The sequence below is a fragment of the Nothoprocta perdicaria genome, unplaced genomic scaffold (assembly GCF_003342845.1).
Source record: "Nothoprocta perdicaria isolate Ctin4 unplaced genomic scaffold, notPer1 scaffold_338, whole genome shotgun sequence".
Taxonomy (NCBI): Eukaryota; Metazoa; Chordata; class Aves; order Tinamiformes; family Tinamidae; genus Nothoprocta; species Nothoprocta perdicaria.
The window spans coordinates 504,339-519,110 of record NW_020455575.1 but is presented as its reverse complement, the minus strand read 5'-3'; the positions used below and the strand labels follow the sequence as shown (position 1 = coordinate 519,110).

Below are 14,772 nucleotides of genomic sequence, written 5' to 3'. Positions count from 1 at the left end.
AACTACATAAAACCTTTCCATCAATAGAAATGGTGGCTGTAGATATTTGTGCAATATCTCAATTTGATCTGTCTTTATGGTGCAGCTAATTAGTTTTAGTTGCATTGGTTTAGTTGCATTTTTTTAATTTTGATATTATATCTCAACCTTGATAACATGGAGTAAATCGAGTATTTCCGTTACTGTCAGTGATGTTCATTTGGATTTACACCAGTAAAACTGAGGTCAGAGTCTGTTTTTGGCCCTTTCTTAATCTGCAAAATATTATACCCTTCCTGAGCAGTCTTTTTAATCTTTTCAGTCCTGGTTGACTCCTTGCTTTTTCAAATTCCAAGAGTAACAGCATAGGTGAGATTTACTTGATGAAAGACTGTTTAAGCTGGGTCTGTTTTTTATTAGCTTGTCTGTTTTTTATTCTTTCAACACTGTTTGAAGTTTCATTGTACTCAGGGTGGGATTTGAATTCCTCTTGCTTTTCGTCCGTGATTGAATTTCTTCCGTTAGAAACGTGGCATTTTAAATTACAGGGTGAGCTTCGACATTATCATTGAGTAAGAGTTGTATGCATTAGTTACATTTCAAAGCAATTTTTAACTCTGATGTTCAGAAAAAGGATGTGCCTTAAGGCATTGCTCTTAATCAGGACCATAAGGTGTTTGAAAGAAAGAGCATGGTAAAGGCAAAATATGACTTTGGAGAATGGTTCTTGTTGTTGTTTTTGTTTATTTCCTGCCATTACATGAAAGTGCTCTATAATGAAGTTCAGAGTACACATCCACAAAGCTAATTTGCTGTGTATGAGACATCTGGGATTTTGCCTTGGTTATTGTTAGCTAAATTTGGTTTATTATTAAGTTTAGATATTTGTGTGTTATAGTTTATTTGTTACACTGAAGTTTTGGTCCACAAATTAATATGAGAAATTCATAATATTTGTAACTACATCTTTACAGTTGAACTTCCATTGTTCTAAGATCTCCACCTTCGTATGATGATTAATATCCTGCCCGGAATACCTGCTTTTGCTGTCATGACAAAGAAAAGATAAGAAAAGAGAAATACCACCTCTTTCACAGTTTGAAGGCCTTGGGCAGAAAATGCTTAAGATGATTTTGATATAATATTTGTGCAGTGTGGAGTTTTTTGGGATTTGGGCTTAAGGATTTGCTTTAGACAACAAAGAATCTTTGACAGTAGTAGTGATTAAACCTGAATAAAATAGTCTTAATCATTGTAGATGGTATTTTTGTATTGCAGAAATCTGAATGACAGCTTCATAGTGAAACTGAATCAATTTTCGTGTCTGTACCTGAACCTCTCCTGAATTCCATAGAGCTATTGTCTTTGCCGTGAAAATAGAGGTGGCAGCTCATTAAAACAAGGTTGTGGTCTGATTCTACACAACAGACTGTCACTTAAAGAACGTTACTCATGTATTTCAGGTCTTTGTTCTTTGATGTCAGTGTTCAGGAAAGCTAGCCTGACAAATGATGTTCATGGGAATTTCATGTTGGTTTGTGAATGCTGCTTACAACTGCAGGTTTCTGTTGTTTTTGAGATTTCTTTTGGATGCAAAAGACGCAAAAGCTCTGAGTAGCCAGGCAAGATGTGCTATCTCAAGGCCTGACACTTGCCCTCACTTGAGTGAAGTCTCACTGAAAGGGGACTGCAGGCAAAATTTTGTCAGATGTGAACTGCTTATTCTGTCTAGAACTGTTTGAGTCCAAGATATTCATCTTTAGGACTTTGCTTCCTTGCTTTTCTGCTGTGTTATGCCTAGTCAACATCACTAGAACCAGAACTCTCATCACTACAGGGTTTTTTTTGGAAGAATGGAGTGAATGGTTAATCTAAGATGTAGTGCTGGGGTACTGCATAGCTGGACTCCTGAGTCTTCTAGCCTATGAAGCACATCAACCATGAAATTAGTCCTTGAAGATGTCCCAGAGAGACCTTGCAGCAGAGTTAGGAAGATTAATCTTACTGTAAGACTAGCTTCAGCTAGAAAGATATCTTCTGGGCTGTGCATTGGCATAACAACATCTGAAAGCAAGTCCTGATGTTAACTAAAGGAATATGTCTAAGCCTAATGATATTAGAAGACTACATGTATTTTTGTATCAGTCTCAAAACTGAGATGAGAAGCCTACAGAAAATATAAACAATGAAACCATGATTGCATCCTCTCCTTGTTAGCACAAAGAAATTGGAAAACTTTGATGGTAATGCAATGGAAAATTCCTTTATTTGAGAATTTACTTCAGCCAATTACATCAGTCTGTTAGCCCCCTTATGCTACTCGGTGAGCAAGATAAGTGACAGTAGCCTCAGATTGCAGTGAGGGCAGACTTGTGAAGTTTGTGAGGGGTCCCTTAAGCCAATGTGCTGGGTGTTGGCTGCAGTGAGAAGGACTTGTGGGGAATTTGTACCTTTCACTTCTACGGACTCTAGTACAGGACTGGTTACCTCTTAAGGTATCACAGTATGAATTGAGAGTATCTCAGAACACCTGTGTGCATGTTCTGTGTGGAGGGTGGTTTTTGTTTGTTTTTCAGGTGATTTCTTATGTCTGGAAACGAATTTGCTTTTGGCTGACCTGGACACAAGTCAGGTCATAGAATTTGTTACTGAACTCAATGGCTTCAAGACAATTAACCTCCCCTCCAGAGGAAAACAGGATTGTGTTCTATTTTGGTTCAGCAGTCTAAATGGCTAGTTGAGAACAAATGTGGCAAATACTGCCGTTTTTAGTTTTTGGTTACTCTTAAAGAATAACTTTGGTAATTACTTACTGCTTGATCTTTATGTGGTGTACATTCTTGCAGTACTCTGCTGAGTATTTTCTATTTTTGGATTAGACCAGCCAGAAGACCAAACTGGGAAGCCCAGGAATCAAAACAAATAAGCCCAAGCTAGTGTTGTATGACTTTTTTTAGCTAATGGTACCATTCTAAACCCAAATAGTGGAATTATTTTGAATAAATTATGAGAGGGGAGCAAAGTGAAAGTGAAGACCCTGCATGAGGTATTCCAGCTAAACTAATTGAGGTAATCCTCATGCCTAGTGAAAACACTGTTTTGTTTAGGGTATAAAAACTGATGTTCTCGTCTCTTCCCCCTTCCCTTCCCACCCTCTGCTTTTTGAATTACTGTGGAGTGTGCTTGCATTTTTTAATGTTCAACTCGGTGGAATTTTCTAGTCCACAGATAACACTTGCATAAAATGTTTTCCCCTTTCCCACATCATTCTAAAAACTGTGGAGCATTTAAACTGGCGTCAAGAGCAAAGTGTGTGTGTTGTTCTTTTTTCTTTGTTTTTTTTTCCTTCTTCCAAAGCCATGGAACAGCTTTCCGATAGCCATTAACCTCCTGTTCAGGCATCCCGCCTTGTATTGGATACGCAATGTCATGTTGGTTACAGTCAATGCCAGGGCAATGAGCCCATGCAAAGTGCGATAGGAATCTGCATAGAGTGTGATTCTGATCCCAGCAGTGCTGCTAACAGCACAGCTGATTATATTGAACAGCGATGCATAGATAAGCATGAGTAAATCTGCATGGATTAGTAGTCACCCAGGGTTTAGGTAGTTAAGCTCTCATCAATCCTGCCATAATGAGCTGCCTAGAGTTATTGCTTGTGTAGAAGAGTTGGCAAAACTGTGTGTTTTGAAGTGTATTTGTAAGCAGCCTGCCAGTGAGAATGGAATAAAGCTGCTCCTGGGGCCCAGAGATGGCATCTCAATGCTGAGCCAGGCCAAGTGGCAGTGCCAGACCCTCTAACCTAGATGTATCTGTGACGGTTTTGTGAGTTATGACTTGCAGCCTGAAGGGTTTGGAAAAGCATTTCTGGTGGCTTATCCTGAGCTAGAGCAGACACAGCAGGTTTGGCTGCCTCTGCCTGCCCCAGAGAGTGAGGATGTTGCAGTACAGTACTGTAGCAGCTACTGAGGGCTCTTGCTTCAGACCCTTCCTAGAAAGAAGTAGGTGGTAAAGCTAGAAGTGTGTGTGTGGGGGTATTTCATAGTCTCCTCAGCTTTTATGAGTACATTTTATAGAATTGTTCTGTTTAGCTCATGTCTGTGGAGACCTTTCAGGTTATTACAGCAGCATATATCTACTTAAACTCTGTACATCTGAGAGTTTATGCAGAGCTTGAAGTGGAGAAGTGTCTGATGAAGCTGTAGGACTATGACACTTGAGTGTGACCAGCTTAAACTGAGGTAGCTGGTGAGCTGTTACGTGGGTCCTTGGATGTGCCTTCAGCATCTGAATGTTGTTCCTTGGGTGAGGGGAAGCCACTCACAGATGCAACTTAAAAATTTGCATGGTTGCCTTTCAGAAAATTGCACAATTACTGATTATACTGGCCAAAGTTAAGGGATGGGAATCAGCTTGCCGCTGGCTTAGCCATTACCAAGGTAAGCGGTGCTCCAGTAAAGGTTCACATAGTGTTTATATGACCTTTAGAAACTTACCCCATCTTCCTTTTATGAATTGAGTTTTCAAACTCAATTGCAGCTTTAAAGAATAATATATTTCAGAATCTACTTCTGTCTGGATTTTCTTTACCTAATAATAATCTTAATAATAGGTTTTAAGAAGGAACAAAAAGTTGACTTTAATCTGGTATACCAGTAACAGATGTTTTGAGCTCTTTAAGGAGATGCTTTATTAAATTATTGAGTTCAGTAATATTATTTGTCATAATTCCATGTTTTGCTACCTACTTATGGATCAGTTTTGTGGACACTGTATGATAATGATGTATAACTCAAATTTACAGCTGTAATGGCTAAAAGGAAATAGTTTGTTTTTTAAATGGTTTTACATTGGTAACCACTTAGCAAGTAAAATTATAGCCTAAGAGTTAGAGGGGAGTTTGGGAGATTTTCTTTTTCTAGCCATACAAAGACATTACAAGAGCATAAGCCTGTTAAATAGCAGCAGGACTTGCAGTAACTTATCTTGGAAATCCTTGTTTCTACAATCACTTGGCAGTTTTAAGCACCAGCTGAGTTAGTGTGTTAATGTTGTGATCTCCATAATTCTTGTAGAATGGTTCCCTTAAGAAAATGTTTGCCAGTTCTACTGGTCTACAAATAGCCAGTTAGTAGTTGCACACCTGAAGTGCTGATCTGGCCCATCACTACGTGCTGCATAATGTGGATGTAGAGCAATTGTTACCATGGCTGAGTGGAATGAGCATGTCCTGCTCTCTGGATGCTCAAGTTGCTGTTGATGACTTTGTTTTTATGTAGGCTTTGGTGCTGAGTTCATTGCTTATTTCTTTCTCTTCATAAAAGCTGTGGGTTTAGCTTCTGAACAAGCCAGTGGCGTGTTCAGCTTTGATCATGCTCCATGATCACACTAAAGCTCACTTTGATTGTGAAAGGATCCTCTAAAAGGATTTCTTTGCAGAAAGTAATCTGTGAATATAGTCCTCCAAGCAGAAGTTTTAATTAGACATTGTAATTGATTTAATCTCTCCTGGAAAAATAAAAAGCTCTGATCTTTCTCTTATTTTTATTTTTCCTTTGCCAGTCAGCCTATGGACCTTACTGGGACATAGTGGGAGCAAGATTTCAGTGAAGGAGCCTTACGGGTGCTCATGCAGTGTCTTGCGGTGTTGGGAGCTCCTGTTGTCAGAGCTATGCTGTTTCCAGCAATGCAGCCCTTTGGTTGATAGCTCCTGCTAAGCCTTTCTTATTTGCTGTAATACATAGATTCATTTTGCAGTGTGACCCAATGTATAAATTTTGAATTAAAAATTCAAATGTTTGATTTGATTTCAAAATACTTGGGTTATTAATCACAAAACAGCACTGCACAATTTGTAGTTATATTCTTTCCAGCTTTCTTCTTAAATTGAAGTTCTTTATCCAGCTCTTTTACAAGTGTTGAAAGACTACTGCCAAAATACACAGATCAAGAGATGAGACAGAAATAGATCTGGACTGAGCTGAAGTTCAGTCTGTAGAAAGAATTTCAATCGCATCATGATCTGAATTTTACTCCGTTGAGATTGTTGTTAACAAGGAGAAATAAACAAAAGTGGAAAGCAGTCTGATGGCCCTTGCAGATGTTTCTGGGGAGCTGAAAGCACAGGCCAGTTTCAGTAATGATTGTTGCTCATGTTCAGTACGGCACAGAAGCATTGGTGCCTGTTAGCAGTTGTTTATCCTTTATTATAAACTGAAGGAAGTAAACTAGTCAGATAAAGGTTTCATGCTGTATTGAGTGAATAACCATCAGACACAAGAAAAAAAAAATCATTTTTACCCATTAGAGAAGGAACAACTTTTTTGTCTTAGGCTTGTCATTCTAATATTTCTAAAACCAAAATCCTTTATGCACTGAACAGATGCATGTGGACACAGCAGCTTGGTATGTGTTTACTTCCCTGGAGTGGCTCAAGGCTGGAGTGTAGTGGACCACCTAGTTGAGAGACTCTCATCATCTCCATGGTACACTTAGTGTATTGGCCTCCCTTGGGGACTGTCAGCTAGTTGCCAGTTGTAGCCATGTTTTTTCATAATTTCTTATAGATGACAGTGTTTTCAATGTTCATTTGCTTCCCTAAAAGAAAAAAGTCTGTTTACATTTGGGACTTGTAATAGCCATTGGCATTTTTTATTTATTATTTTTTAAACTACCTGGACCGCAGGTTCTTCCAGGCCTCTGAGTCTTTTACTCATGCCCAGAAATGGAGAAAACCTTCCTGCCTAGCAATGGAGCCAGAGTGTCCTTTTACATGAGTTATTTCCTTGGAACAAAAACCAGCCTTAATCTGTTTGATTTGGGCTCTTTCCCTGCTAGGTTTTAAGCTGAGGTAATACATCTTCTGTGCATGATTGCATGGCAAGTCTGCTACCGTGTCACTCATGCTAGGCTTGAGAGCTGTAAGACTTCTGTGCAGCACCTACTTAAGAGAGAATTTGTAGGAAACTTGAATGTGCGGAGATCAGGCCACTCTGCATAGCTTTTGTTTTACTGCTGTAGGCCTTGAAAAGGAGTGTTAGCTGTTACTGTCTGCTAGGCAAACTAGCACCTACTTTTATACTATTGCATGTGGTTAATAAATTTTAGAAAACTGCACTGCAGGCCTGCAACCTGAATTGAGTGGTAGTTGTGGTAGATAAAGGATAATACTAGATTTATTACCACTGGAGGTCTCCAAAATAGCTGCTCTTTTGAAAGAATCATAAACATGCATAGTTTGTTTTTTCTCCTCTTTATTTTCTTTCTTTACTTTTTAAAGGTCATTTTTATTTCTCTTCATAAGAGATACAAGGCTACATAGTGAAATGTCATTTATTAAGGCATGTTGTTTCCAAAACTTCTTAGATGCTCATGCTCCAAGAGTCTGTGCATGTCGCCACTGCCCTGAGATGAAGATGAAGAGTTGGTATACCCAACTCTAATCGCTGTCAAGCAGCCTAACGTAGCACTACTGAAGATTGAGCCTGATCCCACTTTATGGCCATGGTCGTCACCCTGGTGGGTGGTGAAGAGTTGGTATACCAATAAGAGTTGGCAAAACCTTCCTACCTGTTCTTTTTTTGTTTGAATAGACAGCAAGGGAAAATGCTCTGTGGTCAGTCTGACTCTTTCAAGTCAGTCTCACAGCAGTGGTTGTCCTAAGTGGAAGTTTGTATATTAGAGGTAATAGTCCTAAGTCATGAGGCAGATGTAGCTAAGGAAACATATGTGAGATTGCTGCCCTTGTTTGGCTTTTCTTTGTCTGGTTAAGAATCTGGTACAAACTGCTCACTGTGGTTTTTGAGCTTTTAAAAGTGATTATAATTAAACCCACATTGGAGCCTGAAAGCCAAAAGCAACTGAGTCATGAGGGGATATTGCATAGGAAGAAACTTTTAAGAACCTATTACATGTTTCTAGTACTAAGCATTTTGGCTTGTTTGACTGCTCATTGTATTTATAGGGAGGATCTTTCCAGTGAGGTTTGTGTTAGCCTTGGAGGACAAACATTGGTTATAGGCAGCATCTCCAAAGCTCTGTGTGCTTCTGTAAAAATCCACCTAGGTGTTTATGTGTGTGTGTTTGTGCTTTTAAAGTGCCAGCTGCTTCTTGAGAAATGAAAGGATCTGTACTGTTGCTCCTGTTGTCTTTTATGTGAGGTGAGGGTGCCTTATTCCAGAGCGTGGAGTTTAGTAATATTTAAAACTTTTTATTCTGGTTCTGTGTAATAAGTCTGTTCATACAAGCTGCCTGAGTAATAAAAATGTTCACTATAATGGGCAAGTTTGCACTTTCATTTTTTCTCGTAGTTACACTTGCTCTGGAGAAGATGGGAAATGCCCCGGTGAAATATTTCTAATGGTAACTCTCAAGTAGTCTATAGCTGGGTGAAATCCCAGTGTGTAGGGCCCAATTTGCTGATAGGAAATGAAAGGTTCTTGTGTATGTGCCCCTAGGACAGACAGGTGGCTGAAAGCTGTTTAAAAGAACCTTTCATTGTTGTCTTAATCCTTGGCACATACCACTCCTGAAGGCCTTCAGGAGAGTTGTAGGCAGAGCCTTACAAAGAATAGGATTCAGAGGGAGAAGTCTGAGAATGAGCATTATTACTGTGTTTAATTGGGAAAAGCTCCGTGTTCAGCAGTGCTGGGAAGCAGCCCTTGAAGAATAATTGCCCACTGATTTTCCCTGAGCAGCTGTCTAGGCTAAGGCAATTCATCTCTTTCCCACTCCCTTATCACTTCTGTGTTTTAAATGCTGCAGTTGCTTAGCAGAGAGTGCAGAAAACTCAGCTGGGAGGCAGGTCTGCTAGAAAAACATGCCATATGAAAATAAATATTTAAAATTAAATTGAGGAGCTAGTATTTTTCCAGTTTACAACGGTAAGTCCTGTGCCGTGTTAGAACAGTATACCCTGATGCTTTTGTGGGGTTAGTGAACCTCCACTTGTGGCTGCTAAAATCTTGCCTGCTTCCCCTTTCTCACAGGTATCACTGTGTTCATGATCACAATACTGTAGGTTGTCCCACTGCTGTGTGATAATAAGATGCTTATTGGATACTTGGGAGATATAAATAACTCCTTTGACCTTCTTGACCTTGATTTTTTTGGGGGGATGTGAAAGCTTTTTTTGTGATGAGTATTTTTTCAATGATTGTAATCAAAATGTGCACATTTTACTGAGTACAAATGCTTTATCTTGCAGCATGTCTATAAGCCAATGTTGTCACTGCACTGTATAAATGAAAAAGAATGGGAGATATCTGTCAATTTAATGGTTCAAAAGAACCATTTAATCTTCAGGGATTCTTCATATTGTAAACTGGTGGAAACTGCATTTCTTGAGCTACGTACTACATAGAGTTCTAATTCTGAAGTTTTTTGGTCTTATGAAAGCAGAAAACAATATCTTGGATACTGTTTTGTATCTGGGAGATGTCTTTGTTCTAAATAAGAAGGATTTCTGTGAGTAAAAGCACTTTTTAGAATTTAATATCTCTGGGCTATCAAGAATCAATTAGGCCTTTTTATTTTTTCCATAGCAAATAAATAGAGCTTGGTGTTGACCATGGTAAGTAGTTTCCATATTCCTTAGCAAGTTTCTCCTATAAAACATACAGCTCTCCAAACCAGATACTTTGTGCAGATGTCTTGCATGATGAGGATTGAGTATGCCTGACATGTAGATACTCTCAGTAGTGATTAGAAGTGGTGTTATCTGATGATCCTTGTCTTTCCTTGTGTGCCTACTGCTCCTTTTGGATATAAACTTGCAGCCATTTGAGATATGGCAGAAGGACACAGGAGAACATGAGAGCATCTCTAGATGGCAGTTTGTCAGCTTGCTAGGAACTTTCCTGTTTGTTTATGAAAAGTGGTGTGTATGGCGGTGTTTTTTAAATCACATTTGCCCCAGAAGCGATGTATCAGCACTTCTAATGTCCATCAGATGATCCAGAGCTCATTTTGATGTTGTCGTGTTTGGCCAGTTGCTTAGGTACAAGCTCAAATACCATATTGGTTATGTTAAATTGAGTTTTGTGGTTTTACAGTTTAGAAAATCAGGGCTTTGCGCAATAACATGCGACCATTCCTTTAGAATATGTTTTCTCTTATACCTAATCAGTTTTATGTGTATGTGCAATAAAGTCTAGAATCACCATAGTTTGGAAACCATCAACGTTTATACTATGCTTTAAACACACAGGAATTGGGGACAGCCTCTTAAATATGAACTGTCTTGCTGTATAGCTGCATAAGGGGTTTTGTGGGACTGGGGAGAGGAGTTCTGGGGTAAGGAGCAATGGGGGCAGTGAAATTCCAAAACAGAACATTGCTAAATATTCCAGTATTGGTGCCTTATGTTAGAATAATTTGTGTGACAGTTTCCCAGTGAATATTCTGTATTGTATAAACATGCTTGCTGTGAGGAATATGTGACTGATGTTTGAGTTATGTGTGTAGATATTGGTACTTTGGGCAATTTTGGTTATGGATAAAAGTGCAATTGAGTTGACCACCTATACATGTACTGTTATAAATGCACAAAATAAAGCAGGCTTGCATGAGCTTCAGAAGGTAGCAGAATGAGAATAAAAGAAAATGGACTTTCAGCCCTTTGGGAAGCAGGTCACGAGCGGAATGGTGGCATGAGAGCATATGGAAAACGGTTGATGCTGAGGATTCACTCACATCTGCACATACACCTAGAGGGACACAAAATAACCACGTAGCTCTGATGAGATCAGGTCATACTGGCAGGGTATAGGAACCAGTGCAGGACAGGTTTATGTGTTCTGCACTTTGTAAGGCTCCTGCAAAGCTTCTCTCCCATCTTTAGTTAACTTTGTACCTGATGCTGAATAGCCAGATCCTTTCTAACCATGGAGACACAAAATCCCCTTTTTACTGTGTGACTTGAGGTGAGCTTACAGAGTTTGTGCTCCCTGCTGAGCCCTCACCAGAGGGCACTGGAGCCTTCCTGCGCTCCTGCTGCAGGCAGGAGGACACTTGCAAGCCCTGTTGCTTTGTGCCTTTGCTGCCTTCAAAGAAACAGGGAATTTTTCTCCAGTGTAAACAGGATATGTTGTCTTAACGTAGTGGGAGCACTGTTGCTTCTTAGTTTTTTTTTCAATTGGGAGAGAAAGCCTTTCCAAATCACTTAGTGTGTTAGAGCTGCAAAATTTAATGCCTTAGACTAGCAAGGAGTAATGGAGCTAATGGTTTTACTGCATGTACAAAACCCTATCCTAGTCTTTAGGACAGTGGTTGGTGGGGGGGAGTGATGGTTTTTATTTTATTTTCCTTAAAACAGTTTGACGATAGCTTCATTACAGGCCTGTGCTTTAAAGAAGACCCTGGAAAGGGACAGTACCAGCTAAAGCAAAGGAAAAGGAGAACGACAGGGTGAAGTATGTGGAGGAATAGTGAATTCTTTCAAGGACTTCTTTGGTAGTGGGATACTTTAAACAGCTTAGTAAAGTATGCTTACAAATGGATGTTTCAAATCAAATCCATATAAAAAGAGAGCTTAAAATTATGGAAAAGATGATATATGATCTCTGACTGACTTTGAAACAACTTAAAGCCTACCCGCAGCCAAATGTTTATAAATAAAGTACCCAAGCAAACTTGTGTGATTGTAGTATACTTCAGTCATAGCTGTTTTTGGAGAAACTCCTGTGAAATAAAGCTGTAGGCCATTAAAAAAAAAAAATAAAAAGGCTAGATTACATGGATGATAAGGGTGTATTAACTTTTATAGTGCTTGGAAAGTCATGTGGTCTGCTGAGGCAGCACTTCCATGCAAATGCTAGCTGTGCAGAATTGGCACCATGATGCTTTCATGCTTTGCTTTTACCCCAACTGCGTGACTGTAATTGAATCTATACGCTGGTACTCATCTCGTTTCTTCAAGAGGTGGTTTGGGGTATTAAGTTAGCAGAAATCTACCCAGTATTTTTTTTTCCTTAATGACTTTTCTTTTGGCATAGTAATGTAAGCCAGCTTGTAGAGCTCAATGAATCCTGTTACTGGCACGAAGTCAGTTAATAGGTGGCTAGGCTAGGGAAAGAATGAACTGCGTGAGTGTCCAGTTAGTTTTAGGTGAACTCTTAAGGAATTGCAGCCCTTGGAAAACAGCTGACTCTGTGAATGAATTGTGAAGCTGGCTATAAAAGGTAGAGGGAAGACTGATGCTGCTGGTGTAGTTCTGAAACTGCAGCTGCCCACAGACCCCAGCCCACTGGATACAGTGATATCCTGGCAGCTCTCAGTATTGCAGATGGCAAATACCATGATGAAAATCCGTCACACTTGAGTTCTTTCGGGCAACTGCTGTAGAAGAAGCTAAAGCCTTCACTGACTTCTCCATCTAGATAGAGGTAGATACTCTTTCAGGCCGGACATGTGATACATTTTTTAGCAACATCGCTTGGTGCAGCTAGGAACGTGTGCTCTGGGGAGAGGCCTATGTCTGTAATGCATTAGTTTCTGGTGCAGCCACTTTTGTTTGGGAGATTTTATCCCTTCTGTTTACGAAGAACAATGAAATGATGGGTCAAACATAAACATGCGTGTGAGAGAAACAGAACAGATTGCTTTATGTGCCTGTAAATTTTAAAACACTTCAGAAGTAAGCAGTAGAAGAATAGATATGCGTATGTGTGCATTATGTGTGTGTATATAACATTCTAAATGTAAGCACTACCAAAGTTTTAGTCTTTTGAAATCTATAATTTTAATGCTCGCTGTATATTTTTTTCAGTTCTTCCTTTGTAATGTTGGTCTGTTTCTTGTGTGTGTGATTTTTTTTAATTTTTTTTTTTTAATTTTATCTTTTGATAGCCTTGTGTTTTCTTACTACCTATTTTTGCTTTTTTTATCATCCCAGAAATTGGTCCGGTGACGATAACCACTGATCCCAAGAAATTTCAGTATGAACTCAGGGAGCTTTATGTTCAGGTGAGTAACTCATTTGTTCTTTTTATATTTTTTGCAGGTGAAGTTTTAAGTTTTTTTGCTTTAATAGTAATGAATTGCATATTTTGTAATTGCTTTCAAGATGCAAACATTCAGCTAAGACAAGATATCACTGACTTATACTTGTTCACGATACTGGTCAAAGGACAAAGAATATATTCAAAAAGGGCAGATAGGACGTTTTTAGTAGATGTCTGAGAAAATGCAAGCATTTCCTAAATGCTTTTTTATCAGTGTTTTGCTTAGAATGGCCATTTGAAAAAAATGTGGGAATGAATGCTGGGGAGCTGAGGAAAAAATGTGATGGATTAATCTTCTGAAAAGTTATAGAACAAGAATTGCCATTAATCAACAAAGCTAAAATTCATGCTAGTGTTAAACTGCTTCAAGTAGTCTGAGCTAAAGAAAGTGTGTATAGGTTTGTCTGAGTGTTGAGCCCGAACTTGTTCACTATGTTAGTGAACATAGTGAACCTATGTTCACTACTGTTTGATATAAGGAAAAAATTTGTCTATTTGCATCTCATTGAAGAAACCAGGCCCTACCCCTTTTATGATCAGAGTGATAGCGACAGAATCCCTTTGACACCTTATGAATTGATGGCATTTTGTCTTGTAATTTACTGGGTGTCGCTCTTATGGAAAATGTCATGGTAACTCCTACTTGGGCAGAAGTGACTTTGTTAGTGTTTCTTGTAGTGTAAATATTAATTTGTAAGTTCTTTTAAATACTTTTTCACACTAGAAGATTTTAAAAATGCACTTAAATCTTTTTTTTACTTGAAAAAGAAAGCATATTCTCATAGTTTGGGAACTGAATGTTCCCACAGTATAGATGTCAATATACTTGCACAAACAGTTATAAAAAAATCTTTACTTCAAGTTGTCACTTAGAACTATTGGTGTCTCTGAGTGGGGTGGTTGGACTAGATGATCTCTTCCAATCTCAATCGTTCTGTGATCCCATGTAAATTAACAGTAATAGTTGTCTTTAGTAGGGTTGTTTTAAACACTTTTTGAATTAGTAGTTAAATTAACTGGATTCAGTACCACTTAAATACAGTAGTACTGAGATGGCAGTCCTATGCCACATATTCTAGGTGACGCTGTGTGTGCAGAGGGGTTGAACTAGATGATCTCTAAAGGTCCCTTCCAACCTTAAGGATTCTATAATTCTATGAAATTTAGACCTAAGAAATTTAGCTTTTGAACTTGTCCAAACAGAATGGAAAAATATTTACTCACCACCATGTTTCCAGCAAGTGCTTTGCATGTGAAGAATTAAAAACTGATGCAATAATTACTTTTTTCCAATTGCCTTTCCAGCCTGGGAAGGCTGTGTGTGTGTGTGAGGAGTATGTATGTGGGTATGTGAAGGCATGCTCATCATAAAAATAATTTTTTATCTTGACACTGCAGAGATTTGTTACCCTTTCCAAAGGAGGTAACTGTTCGTATTCAGCCCTTCCAAAGTTCTTTCACATACTGAATCAATATTTATGCAAGAAGAAAGTGCACTTCTGTTTAAAAAGTATTTTCTTTTTTAATTGAGGAAGAAAGTGACCCTTTGATACAATGTTAAATAAAGTCATAGTTGGAAGCATTTTCATTACAATAAGAGCTGCAACGTGTCCAGCTGGGCAGCTGTCTGCAAAGCAGCGCAGGTCACTGACCATCTGTCACCTGTGACCCTTCTGCTCAGCTCTCTGCCCTGGCTGAGCTCGTGGGAAGCCTAGGACGGATTCAAATGTCCTCCCCGAGAAGAGCTGAGATCATTTCCCACCTGGGCCTATGGCCATGACCTCCCATGACT

The 14,772-nt window shown here is 39.0% G+C and overlaps 1 protein-coding gene across 1 annotated transcript in view; it reads left to right on the top strand.

Annotated features, from left to right (window-relative positions):
* Nucleotides 1-14,772, top strand: part of HMCN1 (hemicentin 1) — a 144,931-nt gene that overhangs the window by 14,295 nt on the left and 115,864 nt on the right. Inside the window, exon 3 of the mRNA XM_026043730.1 lies at nucleotides 12,872-12,942. Coding sequence (XP_025899515.1) covers nucleotides 12,872-12,942 — 71 coding nt within the window. The remainder of the gene's footprint in view (nucleotides 1-12,871; nucleotides 12,943-14,772) is intronic.